Here is a 20,905-nt window from a genome sequence, read left to right on the forward strand (position 1 = left end):
AAACTGTGTTCTGAACTGGTTATGTCCTTAGTCTAAAGGATGGACATTGCTTCTCCTTAACTGTGGGTTTATGGATTGTACTCTTGGCACAGGAAGCTGCGTTACCTTTCACTTGGTGTCAGCTTGTTTGTTTGTAAAGTAAAGGGCTTGCTGACCATAGCATCTCCTAGAGCAGTGTAACTGCTGGCTGTGGGCTCTGGGAGCATTTGCTGCTTGTGCTACAGCTGTCTGAGGGAGAGGACACCTGCAGATTTCCTGGTTAGAGCTTCTGCTGCAAGACAGATTGCCAGTGCATCTCCTGTGTGGGAATGAGGAACTGGGTGACCGGTTTCATGCCTCTCTCTTCCTGCCCTCCCTTGGCTGCTCTTCCTGTTACCTGGTATGTCTTTTTGTCGTGTCATGTGCTAATGAGGGTAAGGAGGGGTTTTTGCTCTGTGAGACCTGGTTAATGTTAGGGAAAGAGTTAAGCCTTGCTGAATTAACTGAACTGGTATTTATAAAGTATAACCACAGAATACATATGGCACAAATGGTAGCACTGTAGCTATCCGTGAATTGTTTCTGACCCTGCCTCCATGCTTAAATGCTGGGATTTTGGCTAGGAGTTGGTACCATTTAATTTTCACTGTTGGTATGGATTTGTCAGTCTAGTGAAGTTTCAGGAGAAAAAAAAAAAAAAAAAAGTTACCTGTGGAGCTTCTACAAGATGAGCTACTGCTTTTTATTCAATATTAAATCACCACAACATTTGATCTGTTCTTCTGATACTTATAAAAATACAGTAAAAATCCCATCCTCTACTTTCCTCTGAACCAAGGAACTGCAGAAGGATGGTATTTAAGCATTATTTGTTGGGCAGAAAGTGTGTGCATTTCTTTCTGAAAATACGCAGATATTGCTGGTCTGTCTGGAGAGTAGGTGTGGTATTGAAAATTATGAGAATCATGTTTCACTTGGAACGCGATCCTTCTAAATGCCAATGCCCTGCTTACTCAAAAGAACACGGAGCATTTTGGTAGGATGAGATAGATTGCATAATATGCATACATGCGATTGTAATCACACTGAGACATGTACCTACATGCCAGAAACTGACAGAAATTTGCCGAGAGTCGTACAAGTTTTAACAATTTTTTTAAAAAAAATACTTTTAGATTATATTTTAGGGATTTTTAATAGGGATTGATGACCTAGTTCATTCAGATAATATACTCGTCAAAGGGGAATGTATTAAAAAAGAGAATACTTTGGAGGAGAAAACGATGTTGACTCAATGCTTAAACAAGTTTGGACAAACGTTTAAGACAAGAGTCCTGTAGGCCCTTACCAAATGCATTTTGCAGTAACAGATTCCTCAGCAGCATGCTGTTGTCTTTACAGAAGCTTTATTGTTACACAGGACCTGCCTAAACACCATTTTAAAAGCTGCCTGTTCCTTTTGATGAGAAGATACAGAACCAGTATTGAGGGCGGAGAATGTGCTGGGGAGGGAGGAGAATGGGAGAGGTGTTGATAGGGCAACAGACAGAGAAGCTTCATTTTTTTACTGGACTCTGGAAGAAGTAAATATGTGTTCAGAAAGAGCATAATAAGTTGAAGGGACTGTTTCTTAATAATGAGCTGTTAAACTATTTATACATGGAGAAAACTTTTACTGATAGTCAAGTGTCTGTAAGTATAAAGTTTTGTTTGTCTAAAGCGAACAGAAAGCAGGAATATGGTTTAATGAATAGCCTTCCAAGCTAAGAAATCTTGCAGTCAAATATGATAAATAATGCTTCTAAGGATTCAATGAGGTTTTAAAGAGGCAAAGTTCGTAAGTATAAGTATTTAAGTTGACTTTGTATGTAAGCTTTATTATGAAATTAAGAATACACCATTTTTATAGACATGTTTTAAATCTCTCCTTAGCATTGTATTGTTTTTAAAATGTGGAGTGAGTTTAGTAGCTATACAGATACTTAAGGGATTTTTTTTAAATGTTTCTGTTAATTTTCATTATACTTGCACATGCTTCCGTAAAGAATGAATGTCATGTTAAAGTTATAAGTCACCTTCAAATTGTTACAGCGTTTTTTTAAGGTATACAGCTAAAGCGATTTTTTTGTTTTACTTCCAGCTGTTTTTTATCTTATAAAACAGAATCCAGGTGGTATGAGTTATTAAAAAACCTGAAAATAAATGAAAACTATTTATAGAATACAAAATTTGTAAAGTGTAGAGACTTCAGACCAGTTTTAGCTTCTTGTTGCTCAGAAAACACATAGTAAGTAAAGGTCCTAGCTGTATTATCAAATTTTGACATCATAGTCTTATACTCTGAGATATGTAGACATAAATAATTGTCTTTAATGCTAAAGGTATAGCAGCAAAACTATCAGCTTTTAAAATGAAAAGGGAAATAAACAATCACAAGGCTCAGGAAGACATATATGCAATTGTTTTCTTAAAAATTAGTAGTTTTCATGCTCTGTTTTACATTGATTTCCTCAAAATCTATCGATTCTTAGAGGTTCCATCTGCAGTAGTAGGAAATTCAGAAGTGGCTTAATGTTTTTCAGCAATCTGTCACTTAATCATATCCTCCTTAATATGTAATTTAATTTTAATTTAATATTGGGCTGCAGGTCACCTTCCATGTGGATGTGGATGTTATGCTGTTTCTGCATGTTCTTATTAGCAGAGAGAATTCAGTTTTCTTAATGTTGATCAACAGAAGTTAAAAATAGTAATTTAAGAAATGTTTTTGAAAAAGTGGTTTTCCTATTATCAGTTTACAGTCGGGCTCTACAGAAGTATTTTTCAAAGTTTACAGTACAGCTTTCAAAACCAAATATTTGTTTTTAGAGTTGATTTCTGGATGGCAAATCTTCCTGAACTGAACCATTTAAAGTGCGTACCTGTCTCAGCAGGGCAGGCAGTCAGCAGGGGGCACTCGGAACAGCACTTTGCATCCAGTCTCTTTACTTCACTGAATTTATAGTGTGGGAAGTCTTGGTATTTAACAAGGTGGCTTGTATTTCAGTTATTTTTACACAAACAAATTCCAGATAGTTTGGCTTGAAAATATTTTTTTAATACTGTCTTGGAATAGGAAGGACGTTTCTCTTTAAAATTGTTAGAGGAAAACCCCAGTGTTGTAAATGAGAGTATCTTCCGTCTTTTGCTTTTAATAGCACATATAGGGTCTGTGTATTGTTGAATAGCTGACAGAGCATTGACAAAGGTATATCTAGACAGATTATAGAGAATTGGGAGAATTAGGAAGAAAACACTGTTTTATCTTATAGCAAAGATTTCTTAATTTGTCTGTAGGCTTTGTGATACTCCTGCATTTTATTTCAGTACCTAGGGTCAGTGAGCTGAATCATGTTCTTAGCAGATATTTTTTTCTCCAATTTTAATGCAAGTAGCTGTTACTTTCTTTAATATGAGATAAAAGAAATACTTGATATTGATGAGATTTAAGATTTTTGATGATGCATTCTGCCAATGTTAACTTTACTTTAGGAATTTGTGTGACTAAGAGCTGGTCCAGGGGATTGCCTCTTTCTAGTTGCCTGGCATTTTTTGTGTGTGTTTTCTTCTTTTAGGAGTTGGGGATATATTAAATCCTATTCATCTTTTGACAAGTTAAAACTTATCCAGGCTTCCAGTCATTCTGATCTCTCTTCAGCTTTTTTTTTTTTCCTCTGAAAACAAATGTACAGAAGAAAATATGAGCAGGAAGTGGAGGGAGGGTAACAGAGAAAAACAGATCAACCGTATCTGGGGTCTCTACCCCTTCCCACAGTTCAGTTTCTAAGCAGATGGATGTGGGTTTACAACTGTCGTCTTTAGTATATCTGAATAAAGTTTTTAAAGCTGTTGTGTCATATTTTAACACTTTCCATTAATAGCTTTGCAAATTAGCATTCCTTCTGCTTTTGACCTTTGAACTTTGAGTTGCCGGCCTGGTTTACAAATATGGTACACAAAAATCACAAGATTTTGAATCTGGCAGCTTCTGAAATAACCTGTGAAAATGTAGAGGGATATGAATTTTTTAAAGGGCTTTAAGAATCACATGACATTTCATAGGCATTATCACTAACTGGTACTGTCTACTTGGTAGCGCTCATTTGTGGTGCTAGTAGAGTCACTGTATGGAAAAAATGTGGACGTGCAATGCTTAGTTCAATGGAATAAAGTCAACAGCTCTAAAGGTCTGTTTAAACTAAGGGATTATTAGGTTTATAACACCAAGTATGAGTGCCTAGAATGTATAAAACATTGCCCACACACAGTGTTCCTAACAATGTTCATACAGTTGCTCCTGTGAACTGCTAGTCTTGCAGCTACATCCCATTGCATGTGGGGTCATTTTTCTCCTAATCATTCTTGTGTTCTTGTGGGTAACATTTGGTCTTTCTAGGTGACTCCTAGAGGACTTTGACCATTAAGTAGAGACTATTGATAAAATCCTGTCTTGTGTTACCGCAAAGGGGTGTTCACAGGGAAGTTCTCTAGGCATTCCTGATCCGTTTGTGCTTTTTATGTATCCAATGTAAGGATGATTATGCACCTGGTCACTTGCATATTTGTAATGGTGTTGCTGTGTGGTTAAGGTATTGGCAGTGAAAATACATTCTGCATCCCATCTAGTTTAGTGTCAAGAAAAATGCAGTATTTAAACAGCTCCATTTGGCATTTTTTCTTTATACAGTTATAATTTTTAATACTTAACCACACATAGTAAAACTGCTCTTCTGTGTAAGTTTCATGGGGCATTTTCATCTTAAGTCCTAAAATAATGGAGGGTGTAATTTGTAAAACACATTCCTTCCTGTCTACCCACCCATTTATATCTATTGCATTTCTTCATGGTATTAAATGCTTGTAGAAGACAGCATTCAAAAGTGCAGTAGTGTGCTTATTCAAAAAAGTAATCAATCATAAAAAGAACTTCATCCATTGCAGCAGTTTGCATATGTGCCTGGAATGCTTGTTAAAGTATGCTTCCTCCATTTTCATCTGCAATTAGCTTAAAATTTCTTCTCTCATCACTCTAAATTAAATTGAGAAGATTGAGTTAACCAAGTCTCTTAATCTTGAATCCAGAAATGGGAAGATGTGCAGACTTGGACTGTCTTTTGCAAGCCACTCTTACTGTGAGATCTTGAGTAAAGGCTCTTAACTTCTTTTTGCCTCATTTACTCTAAGTTGAGAGTAATATTTGCCTTCTTCATAGGATTGTTTTTATATTGGGGGCTTAACCTAGGAATTGTATGGCTGTGGGGAATTTCACATGCTGCATTGAACAAGGGAGAAGATTCCTCTTTCCTAAACCACTGCTAGTAGGTCCACCTGGGCTTTAAGGACATCCCACTAGCATAAAAATGCCCACTAATAATTTCCAGTTTGCAATTCTGGTGTTTATTTTTAGCAGAAAATTATATTCTTATCGCTTAAAAAATAACAGCAATGAATGGTTTAGGTACTATCGCTATTTACTTGTCAATAGCAGCAAACTTTATGAAATCCTATACTTTCCATATACAGACTCTTGAAGACACTGCTGTCACTGGCAAGTTAATAGCACTTCCCTCTTACATTACAAGTAGCCTATTTTACTCTCTGTTCTTAAAGTGCTGTGCACAGACCTCTCTTGACATCAGTTGAGCACAGACTCAGGTAGTGAGGATGGAAGGGCAGAATATCAGCTGGTTTCTGAAAGGAGAATTTTGTCTTTAGTGGCAATGGGCAGCTCCTAGGTTTAACCAAATATGCCAAGTTTCCTTGTACTGTGGATTTTTACATGAAAGTTATAGTGTTAACCACTGAGAAGTTAAGCAGAATAGACCGTTTGAGGTCCTACTTTATTCTGGCTTGCGTTATGTAAACCTCTGAAAATAGTGGTTTACTATGTAAATGTTTCTGTAACTAATGTTAGGGTGATTAATGTTTTTCCGAAAACTGTCTTGGAAATCTGTTTTATTGAATACAGGACTATCACACAATTCAATGTCATTTTATTTTCCTGATTTGTTATAGGAAATGTTTTAGAATACAATCAGCATGATTTATATAAAGTGATCTAGCTTTTCTGGTGAGAGATAATTGAGATCTAATCTGAATCCCTGACGAACCACAGCTTCCTGCATTGGCCTGTTGCTATGGGTAACATAAAGGGAGTAAAATAGAACTTCATATGAAATGCCTTTAAAGTTTACTGGCATGTACAGGCATGGAACAGGATGGAATTTTTTAGTTTAATCTTTCAGAAGCTGATGTGTTAAGGAAATGCTTTTTTCATATTAAGTGAAGATGAATTTAGGAAGAGTGCTGTTAGGAAAAATAACTGCTGTTTCTTACGAAGAACGGGTAAGTGATATGAATTATATTTAGCTAAGGCATTGTTGCAGTGAGAAATTAGAGGAGGCTATTGTTATTGGCAAGTAATTAGAGAAGAATGTTATCAGCTTCAGAAAGCTTTTTGCTTAGCCTTTAAGCTTTTTTACTTTAAAGTATTTGAGTTAAAATGCCATTGTAAATGCAAACATTGGGTTTTATTATCAGAAGAGTAAAGGGAATCTTATTGTACAGCTAATATTCAGATTTTGAGGTGTATTTATGAACTGTGCCCAATGTGTGTAAAGCTAAAAAATCAGTGTGTTTATAATCTGTGCCTATTTTTTAATTCTGTGCAATGTATTTTGTATATGCTTTCTGTACCATTATATCAATGTTATATCTTTAGGCATAACTGTATATATGTTATATATATCTTTATCAAAATAATTTTAGGGGTGGATTTGGCATTTAAGGCACTGTGTTTATATGTGATAAGACTGGTTTTGTTTGGGGTAAAAAAGTGAAGATCTGTTTCGTAAAGGAATTCCAAATGCCACATCATTTACTGTTATTTTTATTTATTACTGCTCATTATTTTTGTTTTTATAGATTCAAATATTTGATAAAAATATTTAACCTTCAGAGAAGAATGTATTCAGTAAAATTATTGTACAGTAGTTTTACTGTATTGTTTTCTTTAGGAATTCTTACATCTATAATACTTCTGTATTAACTATTAACTTCTTTGGTGGTAGAGAATTGAAAAGACATATTATGTAGTAATCCCCCTTTAGTGGCATTCTGAAGGAGCATCCTTCTCGTAGAATTCTAAATCATGAAATTAATTGCAATAATATTTTGAAATGAGGATAAAAATACTATAATATTACTCTAATATTTAGGTGAGAAGTACATTTGAGATTATTTATTTATTAGAAGGAAAATCTAGCACTAAATTTAAAGTAATATGGCTCTATTTTTTATTTAAAATGTTAGAACAATATATACCATATTTTGAGACATGATCTCCCTCCCACAGATCATTGGAGTTGATGGCATTTATACAATGTTAATGCTGTAATGTATTTAAAAGGATAAATATATGTAATGTAAGTCCAGGAGTGATGTGACTGAATATCTAGGGTCCTGATCATAATTCATACCTTGGCAAAAGGAGAAGTTGCTTCAGGTGATGTGATAAGGAGTTTGAATAAAGCTAGATGCAAGCAGACAGTCGACTAAGTGATAGGCTTTCCCTGAGCTAAGTGACAGAATGTTTGAAAGTTGGCTATTTGTATTCACTCTTTAAATCTTCAGTGCTTCATCTCTTAAAGAACATGACAACTTTCCCAAACTTATTTTGTGTATTGAAATCATATGAGAAAATCTGTTTAGAAAGTTGGTGGAGCTAGGTATGCTATTCCAATCTGAAAGGCTTTATTAGAGGGGCTTTTGTAAAATAGCATGTAGTATAATATTGTACTAGGTAAGTCCAACAGATTCTGAAGGCAGCAGTCAGAGAATTCTTTGGATGCAATGAAAAGCCGATGCCTGTATTGTGAGAAAGTGTACTTTAGGAAGGACACAGAGAGAGATAATTTTTAATCCCATTTTCTCTGAATCTTTCTGGATGCCCAGGAAAGAAATAGATGTTTCTGTTTAGTCTGTGATTTTGTCATTGCTAAGGTAGGAGAGAGGAATATGTCTTCACTCTCCTTATAGATTTTATCCCTCTGCATCTCAGAAGGTGTTGGAAATAGATGTATTTTTTGACTCAGGAAGGCACTCACCCACATTCTATTAGCACAGATGATTTCATGCTGCTCTATTTTATTGCTACGGCCTGGCATTTCCTAGTATGTGTCACCCCTCCCTTTCCCATCTTTCCCTTTGTTCTACTCAAGTACTCGAGCATGAGTTTGACTTGAATGACAAATCTTGAGGTGGAGAAAAAGAACATTTTTGTATTGTGGTATCTGGGTAGTCTGTACACATGGATTTATTTGCTCAGTTATTTGTCTGGGATATGGGTAGGATATTTTTAGGTTTTCTGCGTCATGGTATTATGGCAGACTTTGGCAGTACTTAGTTTCCTGGGACCTGATCCATGTAAAATGGAACGTGTAAAATGGAACGTGTAAAATGGAACTAAGTGGATTTTCTGGATAAAAGTTTCTGTCAACTGAAGGATGTCACCAGACTGGTTTCTTGCAGTGGCGTACATATCTAGCAGGTTATAGACTATGAAAGCTAAAAGATATAGGCTGTTTCAACCTTATGAATTATTCTCCTTTATGCCCTCTCTCCCTTTTCACCCTGTTGTTTGTGCAAGATACTATGTTGTCTATTTCCATTCTGGGAAAAAAAAATGTACCCACAAAGTAGTTTTCTCCTCATTAATTAATGTAAGCTAATACTCTCTTAGATTTGTTGCAAGCACATCCTGAACGTGACATTAAAAACTCATGGGCCCTTCTGTTTTTTCCAACTAGGAAAGAGAGGTGATACAAAGAGAAATTTTACATGTTTTCTCTTAGTCAGAACTTTATGCTATCTAATACATGCTGAAGCAGTTGCCAGTTTACAGAGGCCTAGAACATCTTTTGTGGTGTGTGATAACTGGGAAGCCGCTGTTGAGCTTGCTGGCCCTGGCACTGAGCTCCTCACTTGGATCACAGGCATCAAGATCTTGCCCTGAATTCTAGGGAAGAGAGTTGCATCCTCCACCTTTGCAGGGTGTATGTTTGTCTGTATACCTCAGCTGCTAAACCAGCTAGATGAGCAAGTAGGGTTCTCATGAAAAGATATACTGGAAGGCATTTTAGTTTTCTTAGACTAGATTTATTTTTTAAATTTTGTTGATTAGTTACTGTCAGACTCCTGGCATATACCATGGGACTTTTCCTAAACCAATTTGGAAGTCAGGGTAGTTTGAAGAAGTAATTTCAGTTCCTATCTGGTTGTGAGAGAGTTGAGGGTTGAGTGCAATTAGATTTTTATCTCTGGGTGATAGTTCATATGTACAATCACAAAATTAATACACATATGTCCTGTCATTTAGAATGAAACACTTAAATACTTCTTTTTTAATCTTGACATTCACCCTAACTGGCACAGCGTCATACCCTATCCTTCCTCATCTTTCAGAAATGGCTATGTACAGGAAATATTCCATTTGATAGCTTGTTAATACATATATTTTTAATAGGTAGGTATTAATATGTGTGTGGTAAGTGTTAAATTTAATCAAATAATCAAACTTTATAGTAAATCAGATTTTGTCCTGAAGAGCCTCGAGTGGTGTAAGTGTGAGCACTGAAGAATGAAAAGCAGCCCCCAACATATAGTGAAATTTTAAAATTAGACCATCATAGTCTTTAAAAAATCTAGTCTTGCAACTTATGCCTTTGGACAAATCTAGACAAGTTTTGGCTGAACAGTTTAGAAGAGAAACTGCTTTGTCTAAATGTGGACTGCATGCAATTTCTGACAGGTTTATATTAAGAGTTCTAAGTACTCATAAACATGTTTTGAACATATTACTGTGAATTCTTACACAATAATTACAAGCTTTAGTTTCTAGCCGATTTTGTTGAATTAAGTGGATTTGGTTCAGTAACACAGATAAATTTAAAGAAATGTTCTTAAAATAAATGTTATTCTGTGATCTACAGAAGTAAACTGATAATGCTTGGAACATGCTGGATAGTTTTTGTGACACTATAATGTAAAAAAACCCACCATATAGTTGGACTACGTCAAAAACAAAGGGAACTTTGAAATATCTTAATAGCATAGAAATAGGTGGTTGATATTTGATAAGAAGCTTTTTTTATTCCTAGGGGTACTATTTTTTTTTTAATGCTTAAACATAATAATTACTAAAGGCCTTGCTTGGAGAGATTTTAAGATATTGATACATGTAATGTAACATGTGTTAGCCAAAGCATTTAAAATAAACACACAAAACCAACCCATGGTGTGTAGAAAGCTTATGCTAAATGGATAGAGGTAAAACTGTATCTCATTGCCCATAGAACTTCATGAAGGGTATTATTGCTCTAATGTTTGAGTTTGCTATGAAATCACACCACTTTTCGTTTAAAGTGATATTTTTCAATTGTTAACTTCCCAGTTTTTTTAAAAAAAGTAGAGGACATGGAGAGGATAAGGGGGAACGGACACAAGTTGCTTTTGAGGAGATTCCGATTGGACACCAGAGGAAAATATTTCACAGTGAGAGCAGTCACCCATTGGAATAATCTCCCCAGGGAAGTGGTTGACTCGGCCACATTGGATACCATTAAGAGTCGCCTGGACAGGGTGCTGGGCCATCTTGTCTAGACTGTGCTCTTCCTAGAAAGGTTGGACTAGATGATCCCTGAGGTCCCTTCCAACCTGGGATTCTGTGAATCTGTGAAATATTCTTTTTACTATCATGAGAATCTGATTAATTTTATTTGATACCTTTCAAAAACACAATGGAGAATTGCACTTGCTGTTTGAATCAAGATTCATGCAAGCTGCCAAATGACCATTCCTAAAACGTATATATTATGAAAGTATTTTTATTTTTTTCTAATGTGTAAGCTGATACTATTACTTTACTTTGAGCCATCCTTTTCTTCATTCTGTGAGAAATGACATTGAAATTGTTTGTTCATCAGCTGTTCTGTACAGTGTGTAAGAATTTAGAAGCAATCATATTTATAAAACAGATATCAGTAATGTAGATTAAATTTTCTAAATTACAAACATGAATTAAGTTATGGCTTGTGAAAGCATAATATGCTTGCTAGACTTAAGTGCAAAATAGAATTGGAAAAGATATCCTAACCCTCACTGAAGAACTGTACCCAAAACAAAAGTACTTTTTTGATAGCTGAAACAGTGTTAATGAAAAAAGTGAGAGACCTGGATACACTTTTGATTATATTATTACGCTTCCCAGGTTCAGAAGCATTTATTTTTTTGTATAGTTAAACAAGAAGTGCCATCATTTTTTGATCTTTTCCATGAAAGATGTGTTTATCTGAAATAGCACCAGAGGAATGATGTCAATACAGACTAGTTTCAATTTTGAAAGTTCCAGAATACTTGTATTGAAAACCAGATCAGATTGTGTGCTACTGATGTGAATGGTGAGGCCACAACGGTTTATACAAGTGATATGTTGTATCACAATCTTCAGATAGTGTTAAAAGCAGTGTGAGATCCTGCAGTGAAATAGAAAAAGAGAAAGGAAGCAGAAGATATTATTCTTTTAAGGTTTAGTAAAAGTTTTGGGGGATTTTGAAGGAGAGCGGTAATTTATGTTGCCAAGGCTGGAAAAAAACAAACTATGGAGAGATAGCTTTTCTCTTGAGCTGTGTTAATACGTACGTTTTTTTCTTCTCTATGTTTTCCATCCTGAAGAAATTGCAAATATAGGGCATTCTTTCCTAGCTTTTTAAAGAGCAGTACGAAATAAGAGAGTTTCTTTTTAACTATTTAGAAAGTTACTTAATAGTTCAAGGACACTTTAAATGACCAAGAAAAGATACCCCAAACTAAAATAATAATGGTTTTTAATGATAAGTAAAAATCAATACAAACTTACATCTAAAAATCAGCTGTCCTTTCAGTCTTTCACTCACCTGAGTGTCAAGGTGCAAGCACTGGAGTACATGTTTGGGAAATGGTCGTCTACTTGGTTTTACGGAAATGTTAGCTGCCTTGAGGTAATTTGTGATCAAAGGTGAGAAGCTATGGGCAGATAAGTACATAAACATCAACATTTCACTAGAAGACTAATTGTCCTTGAAAATTTGATGTAAAATACTAGTAGAGATGGTGAGGTGTTTTTACCTAGCTTATTGGAAATACTCTTAACATCCTTTTGGCTCCGTGGAAGTCAGAAGCGGTCAGCAGGGGAAGTTGTCTGAGTCATCTGATGGACAAAATAGCGAATTTTAATTTTAGTTCCACATATCTGCAGATACTGCAGCAAAATAAAGCATATGAGGTGTTGTTTTCATTTTAAGTCTTTGCAGGTTAGTTTAAGGTATCTGCTTTCTCACATACACCAGCCGGTTGACTCTATTAATCTAAGAAGGACTGTTGGAAGCAGTGTAGCGGCTCAGAGCAGGAAGTACTTCATCCAGTAAATACTAGTGGGATCAAGTTCCAGGACAGTGGTTAAAAACCCTGGGGTGAATTTCATGGTGGGGAAGAAACACCTGTGAGAAACAAACAGCTGGTTTCTTTCGATTTTCCTCTCTCATGTTATCTGATAATAAGATGATAAAAAAGTAGCTAACACTTCAAATATGTAAAGCTCTTTCAAATACTTACAATGAAACTGAAGTAACACTTATTTTTCTCTTTCTTATTGCAGTCAGCAACTGTTTCTGATGGAGGTAAGCTGAAGCTTGTTTTTACTTTTATAATGAAAAAGAATACATTTTCCACATTAAGCAACATAATATGTGGTAATTAAGGTGATATATTATAAGATGTGAGCCCAAAGTGGTGCAGAACTGTGTGACCTCTTTGAGAGCTCTGCCAATGAAAATATTGCAGGATTATGTTCACATACTTTCACTGATTCATTTGCATAGATTTTTTTGTGGCACATGTCTCTGTATATGCATGTTTTTATTATAACTAGGCTTCTTCATTTATAATAATAAAGAGGCAGAGCTGGTAGACTTTCATATAACTGGATGGTAGTTAAAATCTTGTTCTCTGTTTTATTGTCCTTTACATACCCTGTTTGCTTTTGAAGAGAGATGCTCTAGCTCCTAAGTTGTAAGCTGTGTTGCTACATTTGTTGAGGTTGACATTTCTTTACAGCGTGATGCATTTTGAGAAGGGGGTAAGTAATCTGATGTTTGTAAAATCCCAGCATGGAGCTTTTGCAGTCCTGGAGTACTTCTAAGTAAACTCCTCTTTATGTCACATAAGCTTGTTTGTTTTGATTTTACCAGGGCTTTAATGTTTTAAAGGACGTCCACTCTTTGTTAAACATTAGAAGATGATTTCTCTGAACCTTTGAAGTTAATTGAAACAGTATAAGTATGCTTAGAATGGAATCAGGGAATTTGTATAGTTTAGGGTATACAAGAGATGGCTTTTCTCACTTGTCTTGCTTGGCAGGAGTTGGTTCACTTGATCCTGCTGAGAAACTAACGTACATATTGTTACGTTTGCTATTCTTTGGCAACAGTACAAGACAATTTTATTAAGTAAAAAGGGGACAAACTGTGTTACTCTAGTTAGCGCAGTGAAATTGAAGAAATATTTTGAATGCTAAGGATAATTTTTTATATTACGTGCAAAAATAAATGCAAAATTAGCAATACTATTCACAAAACTCCATTGTGTCCAAATTTCTGATTCTTTGCAAAACTAGAACTACAGTGGAGAGAAACATTACTGGTTTGGTCCTCTTGACAGAGCCATTTTCCAATGGCTGGCTGACTTTGTCAGGTATTTTCTTTCTCTACTGCTGACACAGTCTAATGCTGTAACAGTACTTCTGCCTAGATGGGAAGATAGACACTATATTGTACCTGTCTTGTCTGCAAAGTGACAAAGGAAGGAAACAGAAAATAACTGTCTCTATCCTGCTTTCTATTTCTAAAATGTAGCCTATGTTTTTGTGAGAAAAGTATGTATTTTTTCCCCCGGATGTTACCTTCTTTATATATAACAATCAAGACAAAGCACAGTTTTGGGTGTTTTTTTTTGTTTGTGAATGTAATTGAATTAAGTTCCAGATGCTGAGGGGCAAAAAATTTGATTGATCTTTTTTAGCTAAAATGGAATGTACTTATGTCTTGTCTCCATGAGGGTTCTTGTTCCATGTTAATGAAAATAATTTTACTTCTGTTGCCTATCCGAACTTGGAGATCCCTGTGGTAGTACTTATGATAGTAATTTCAAGCTTTTTATGCTTCCAGCTGAGAATTTATTTTAAAGATCTGACTTATTTTTAGTTCTTCCAATATCACTTTTGTATTTCATTCCAATTCTGTAAGTAATTGTGTTTTCACAGTTGATTCTGTGCAGTTTTGTGAAGTAATGAAATCTAAGGGCCATTAGGTTGCAGAGGTGAAAGAACAGGCAATAAGTTATATGCATTTTTCTGCTGAGTTGCATGACCTATTTTTCAGCTAGTGCTGAAGATTTAACATGGACCCTCTCTTCATTGTTACATGCTTCTTAAGGGGGGGGCTGTGTAATTTTTGTAAAAAGCGATAGTCGAACTATACTGAGTAATACTGAATCAATGCTTAAATACCTAGAAAGTGGATTGGAAAAATAAGAACCAGAGAGACTGTAACCAGAAAAAGTGAAATGAAATAAAACCCTAATTCAGTTCATTTAGAGCTGCATTGAGTAAAAAGCTGATTCATGTCTGAATTACATTTTCAGGCTTTCACTTTTATTGAATATGTCACAGTTCTGAAATTTTTCCAATCTTCTCTAATTCACTAATTCATTAACAGATCCACAGATTTACACATTTTAGGGCATGTCTAGATTAGAGAGATTTTCACTAGTGTAACCATTAGTATAGCTGTGCGTATTTCCCTTCCTATAGACTGAATCTTAGTATTTGTATATATAACTACATACTATAAATACTGTTGTTAAGCTTTAGTCTGGGAAGGAAAATTTATGTGTAAAAAGTTATGTGTTTATATACATTGCTTCATTATAATAGGAGGCATGACAGCTCTCTCTACATTTTCTTTCCAAGGTCAATGAGGCGTCATGTCATATGGCTTTTATGACATTAGAGCCAGGCACTGGAAACCATTTACCCCTTGTTGCATTTATTTTACGTGGTCACTCAGCTTGTGCAAGGCTGGGATGTTCTCATCAGCTGAAACTGTGCACATGGGCTTTGCAAGATAGGTAACATGTAAAAGATATAGGTACTTGAATTAGTGTTGCTTTCAGAGATGCTGACCAGTAGCAACTCTTACCTATAATTGATTTGCATACTGAATTGCAAACTGTAACAATGCTTAGATGCAAGATCACTGCTATACATCAATTAATCTGCAGCACTTATGCTCTAGGAATAGCAGAAACCATTTTATGTTACAACAAAGACCTGTAATTAGCAGATTTCTCCTACTTCCCACCTCAGAAGCTGTCCATTCCTGCTGACTGTAGGAATAGTGAGAGTGTGTACGGAGCATGCAGGCTGTGGGTGATGTTTTGAGCACTGTGCCATCTAAATCCTCTCAGGGATGATCGATATTCGCCAGCTACAGTCTGATTTTGACTATTGATACCTAGATGGCACTTTACAAAGGGAAAACCTTAAGGACAAAGGACATACAATAGAAGTACATCATCATTCATCTCCCAGACAGTTCCACAAAGCTGGTCTATTATTTCCAAATACTTACGCATAACAGATACTACTTTGCTGTAGTTTCTGCTGATTTTTGTTTTTAGTGTTCATCACCTAGAAAGAATTTTCATAAGGAAAAGCATTCTTAAAGACTTTTTGAAAAGGAATCTGATGTTTACATTAATAAATAATGTAAAACTGTATTTTAAGAACTAACTAAAGAAGGTAGAACAAAAAATCCGCAATGAAGTCCAAAACAAAACAAAACATTGTTCTTGCTTTTACACTATAAATACAGATGGATTGTTTCCTCCAACAGGTATATGACTTACTTGTCAGTTACATCGGCAGTGCATGCTTGCTGTAGCTGTGTTCCGCTGTAACATAAATAATTCAAGTTCCTTTAGCAGCAGTGGCAAAAGGTCTTCCCTTTAAATTATTTATGTGGCATTTTATAACGCTTTCTGTTAAGTATACTATTGCTTTCCTCTGCTTGAAGCCATGAGGGTAAAGAATCAATTTGTTTAGAATGATGCTAGAGGCTACCAGAAATTGCTGGTGGGAAATGCGTTAGCTTCCTTTATCCCAAAGTGGCAGAGGAACAGTGTGCCGTACAGTAAGACTAATCTGCATCCAATGGCTTCCGGGACGTTACAGCTGAAATTGGTATGGATTCAGAAGGATGGCTTTCAGTGAATGGCTTGAAGTATTTGATTAAGTGGCGCCACAGTGGTTCTTACCAGCTTTATCCAGGTAATGTACTTAGTGATTAACTGGAACATCTTAATTTTATGAATTCATGCATTTCGATGATTTCAAGGAATACGTGTAGCTTTTCACAATAATATAAAGTATTTGTAGGTCAAAAAATACATACGGATTTCACGAACAAATGCATATAAAAGCATCCTTAATTGTATTCAGACTTACTGCTTTATATTATTTAAGTCAAAACTTTTGAAGCCATCTTATCCCCTATACTTTCAAGATTTTAGCTGATTAAATGCCTGCATTTTCTTACATGATGATGGTTTTGTAAAACAAAACCAAGAACCTCCACAGAATTTGTAAATACAAAAGGTGGAAAAGATTGTTTTTCTGCAGTTTTTAGAAAACATTCTGTGTCAGTTCTCTACTTAAAGAAGGTAATAAATGAAACTGAATGAGTTTGCACAGAAAATGGTGCTTCCTTGCAAGGTACAGTGGTTCTTGAATAGAACAGAAATAAAATTAGATCCTTGGGATTCATGATGCTTGAGTAAGGAGCTTGCTTTTATAGGTAATGCAAGATGAGTTGGTGCTTCCACACAGTAAGAAAAAAGGAAGGCAGGCGTTAGGCAGCTTCACAACACCGTGAAGTCTTCTGCGCACCTGAGTCGGAGTTTTCACAGTAAACTGCTTTTGCATCCTGAGGTTCCCAAGAGCTAATCTTTTTTTAAACGCTTAGCAAGAAGGAGGAGGCCACTTTGCACAACAGCCTTGCAGTTGGAATACTTCAGGGTGGGGATCAGGGCTTTACATTTCCTGATCATTGCAGTGCGATCATTAGACAAAATATGTGACTCGGTTAGAAAGTTTCTCCATTCCTGCTCTCCAAGGTGGGCTGCATGTACCTAGGAATGCACAAGTTGTGAGAGTCGGGAAACCTGACACTGAAGTTTTGCATTGGAAACATTCCTTTGCGAGGGGAGTGGAGCAGGGGTTACTGCTTATACCGTCTTCATTTAAGCATGATTTGGATAAATTGTGTACTAGTGTTATAGGTGGTGGGTTTTTTTTTTTTTTTCTTCCTGTCTGACCTTCCTTTTTCTCTGATTCTAAAAGGCATACCTGCACTAGGTTGTAACTGTTTTAATTGCAACTGTTGATACACATGATAAACTAGAATAACCAAGCCTTTTCTGGAAAACAATCTTGTTCTGTGTTATTTTCAGGTTGACAGGTACCCCAGCAGAAATCTGCACAGATTTTTAAAAGCAAACTGACTGCACTTTTGTTTTAAGGGAAAACAATGCAGTGTCAGGGCTAAGTATGAATTCAAATTGTTCTTTCTGAAAAAATCTGAAATAGCTAAATAAAATCCACCAGAACAGAGACAGTTTACTGTGAATGAGTAATCCCTTAGTGCTGCTTTAACACTTTGGAGGACCTGTGCCAGTAGGTCTCAAAGTTGTTAAAAATGCAGTCTTATTTGGTTCGTTTGTTTTCATGGGACCTCCAGAGTCGGCAGCATATCAGAGGAAATAGAACCTGGTGTAGTTTAGAGCAAGCGTAACTCTGACAAGCTGGAGAGAGCGAGCAGCTGCTAGCAATTATATGTAGTTAGCAGTCACCCACTGGTGTAAACACTCAGAGACTGTAATTGCAGTTTGGTCTTCCTGCCTGCCATAGGGAAATTGAACAGCCATCACTTGGAGGGAGGAAGGCAAAACTGACCTGCTAATGACTGCTGTGCCTACCATTCTGCAATCCATTCTGAGTCCTAAGGTGCTCTGACTTGTGGATTTAGAGTTGAGCAATTTGTGTGGCTACTCTCTAATTTCCCTCTGTCAACCAAGTAGGTTTAAATGGTTTGGTATGTGGGATGAGTTTACCTTTCTGATTTTGCCTGAAAGGAGCTAGGAAATTTTCATCATTCATCACTGAAGAACACTGGGGATTGAACCCTCTAGGATTGAAGCAGTATCTGAAACTGTTCCAGATATATCAAGAAGTGGGTGTCTATTTATATCCTGGACTGTAAAATAAAATGTATCCACCTGCAGAGTTAAAGCAAAATACTTCAGATAATAAATTTAGATACAGTTCTCTTCAGACTCACATTAGCTTCTTTCACAATAGTTTCATTGTGGTGACAGGTATTCTCTAATGAAGCTAACAGTTGACTTGGTTATGTGTTTTCATATCTCTTAAAGGAAAAAGTGAATAAATACTTCTTATAAGAAAATTAGTGTTATTTGCTGAGTGTTTTTAATTAGCTTTGATTAATATGATAATTAGGCAAATAAAAATATTTGTATACCTAATGTGGTGTTATAGTCCTTAAATATTATCCTTGTTGAAAATATAAAGCTACATTTTCATTCCTTCCTAATCTAATTCTGTTTGTCTTGTTTTATTTTATTTTTGTCTTAAACAATAGCTTTGCTTACAGAAGTTTGCCATAGTTAATTGTTACACCTTAGTAAATACCTCTAAGCTACAGAAGCTGCATTTAAAAATGAAGTTTCAGAACTATTTATTTTCTTTAGTTTTTCTTATCTTTATGACTATCTTTATAACTTTTTCTTATGTTCATAACTGTCTTTGAATGGTCCTTTTTTTCAAACTTCATACTTCCAGGGAGGAACAGCAACGTTTTATAACATAGAGTTTGGAAGTGCAAAGTGCTTGGAAATACATATATAATAGAAAAGGAGAACTTGGGAGAACTTTGGTGAAATTACTCCTTGCTTTAGTTAGTCCAGGCAATTAACTGAGGAAAATAAATGACAGTTAAAATGTCTCTGTGAAGAATAGGCCATTTCTTACCGGTTGTGAATTCAGTTTTCTCAGTTTATATTTATAATGAGCTGTATATTTGCTTTTCCACTTGGCATAGAATTATTGAAAATAATATTTTATTTGAGGGTGTTATTTTCTCACATTTATTACTGCTAATTTTTCAAAGAATTCAATATGTGCTTTTGTATTTTTTTTAGTCCCTTCATCACAGAACCATTCATTTTGGCATCTCTCTAGTGTAACCTCCTGCTAAAAACAGGGTCTGTTATGAGATCAGACGAGGTAGCTCAGGGCTTTCTTCAGTTGCATCTTCACAACTGATCAAACCTCAGATCACTGCTGTGAAGTGGGTGTCTGTGAGTACTACTATACCAATTTTACATTTGTGTAAACAGGTGAAGAGAGTGGTGAGTTGTAAAGGGCATACAACAAATAAATGACAGGTTTGTGAATAGGACCCTGCTGTACACACTTCCCTTTCTTACTTAGAGCAGCCATTTCTTTCACCTTTATACTTCCGTGAACAAGTGGTCACGTTTGTAAGAATTTATTGTTCATGTTCTGCTTACTGATATGTGACAAAGATGATCTGGGTCAATACTGGAAATTATTATAGTCACGCTGCTACCCAAGGTTGCGTTTTCCTGAATTCTCTGTGTTCTTGTTAATTCATCTTTCAGAATACAAAAATAATTTATGTTTTTCTGAGACCTAAAGAATCCAATAATTTCTCAGTTTGGGGTCCCAATATTATTGCACTGTGTTGGCTTGAGTCTGGAAGGGAGTCACGGATCCCTGTTTTTGTCAGAAACATTGTGATAAATTTAGGACCTACAGTTTCATACTTCTGCTTTCCATGGATGAGGAAGGCACCCATTACTAGCTCATTTTCCTTAGTGTTCTTTTACTGATTTGACTTGTTTCCTACATTTTCAGCATTTAAAAGGAATCTCTCATTTCCATGAAAAGCTTCACATAGTCTTTGTCTGCTGATTTAAGAGTATATGAGATTTTGCTATCTCCCATCACCTAATAGGTTTTTTCCCACTTTCTGGTGAACAGTGGGTTCTTGAAGGTCAGCTTTCCTTGGGTAATCTTAGGAAGGACTGCAGTTAAGACACTAATAAAATTTTCTTTGCAGAGGAACAGAAGAAAATTGAGAGATGGCTGGGGTTGCTTTATCTGTGCAGGTGCTCCTAATAAAAATCGGAAGGGATATTTTGAAGTCTGCACTACTTCAGCTTGATGAGAAGTGATAAATCAAGTAAACAATGCTGAAGAGTAGAAGTGAATAATATGTTACTGACAAATTTGTTGATTTTTTTTTTAAACAGAGCTGAATAGTACTGATTTAAAAGATTGCATCAGTGAAAACAGCCTCAGTAGCAATGCTAGTCTTCCCAGTGTACAGAGCTGCCGACGACTTCGAGAAAGAAGAGTTGCAAGCTGGGCTGTTTCATTTGAGCGCCTTCTTCAGGATCCTGTTGGTGTTAAATATTTTTCGGTAAGTTTTGAGGAACGGTAAGAGGCTTTTCAAAATTGCTGCAGTAATTTTCTCTATTCTTTTTTCTTTCTTGACAGTATCCTTGCACAGGGCAAGAATTACGAGTTTGTTGTTACACTTGTTACACAGTTGTTATCTGAGCATCTTTCAAAGCTTAAACCGGTTCACAGTTGAATAAAAGTTTATAGTAATACACATTGCCATGCATTTCT

The 20,905-nt window shown here is 35.7% G+C and overlaps 1 protein-coding gene across 6 annotated transcripts in view; it reads left to right on the forward strand.

The window, feature by feature from the left end:
- RGS12 (regulator of G protein signaling 12) overlaps window positions 1-20,905 on the forward strand; it is an 89,921-nt gene that overhangs the window by 33,373 nt on the left and 35,643 nt on the right. For 4 of the 6 annotated variants that reach the window (XM_064449038.1, XM_064449039.1, XM_064449041.1 and 1 more), the window contains 2 exons: window positions 12,710-12,731; window positions 20,524-20,693. In XM_064449038.1, coding sequence (XP_064305108.1) covers window positions 12,710-12,731; window positions 20,524-20,693 — 192 coding nt within the window. Of the gene's footprint in view, window positions 1-1,569; window positions 1,672-5,627; window positions 6,364-12,709; window positions 12,732-20,523; window positions 20,694-20,905 lie in introns of those variants that run through there. The other 2 variants (XM_064449044.1, XM_064449043.1) reach the window with 2 other exon arrangements.

This window comes from Phalacrocorax carbo, chromosome 4 (assembly GCF_963921805.1).
Source record: "Phalacrocorax carbo chromosome 4, bPhaCar2.1, whole genome shotgun sequence".
Taxonomy (NCBI): Eukaryota; Metazoa; Chordata; class Aves; order Suliformes; family Phalacrocoracidae; genus Phalacrocorax; species Phalacrocorax carbo.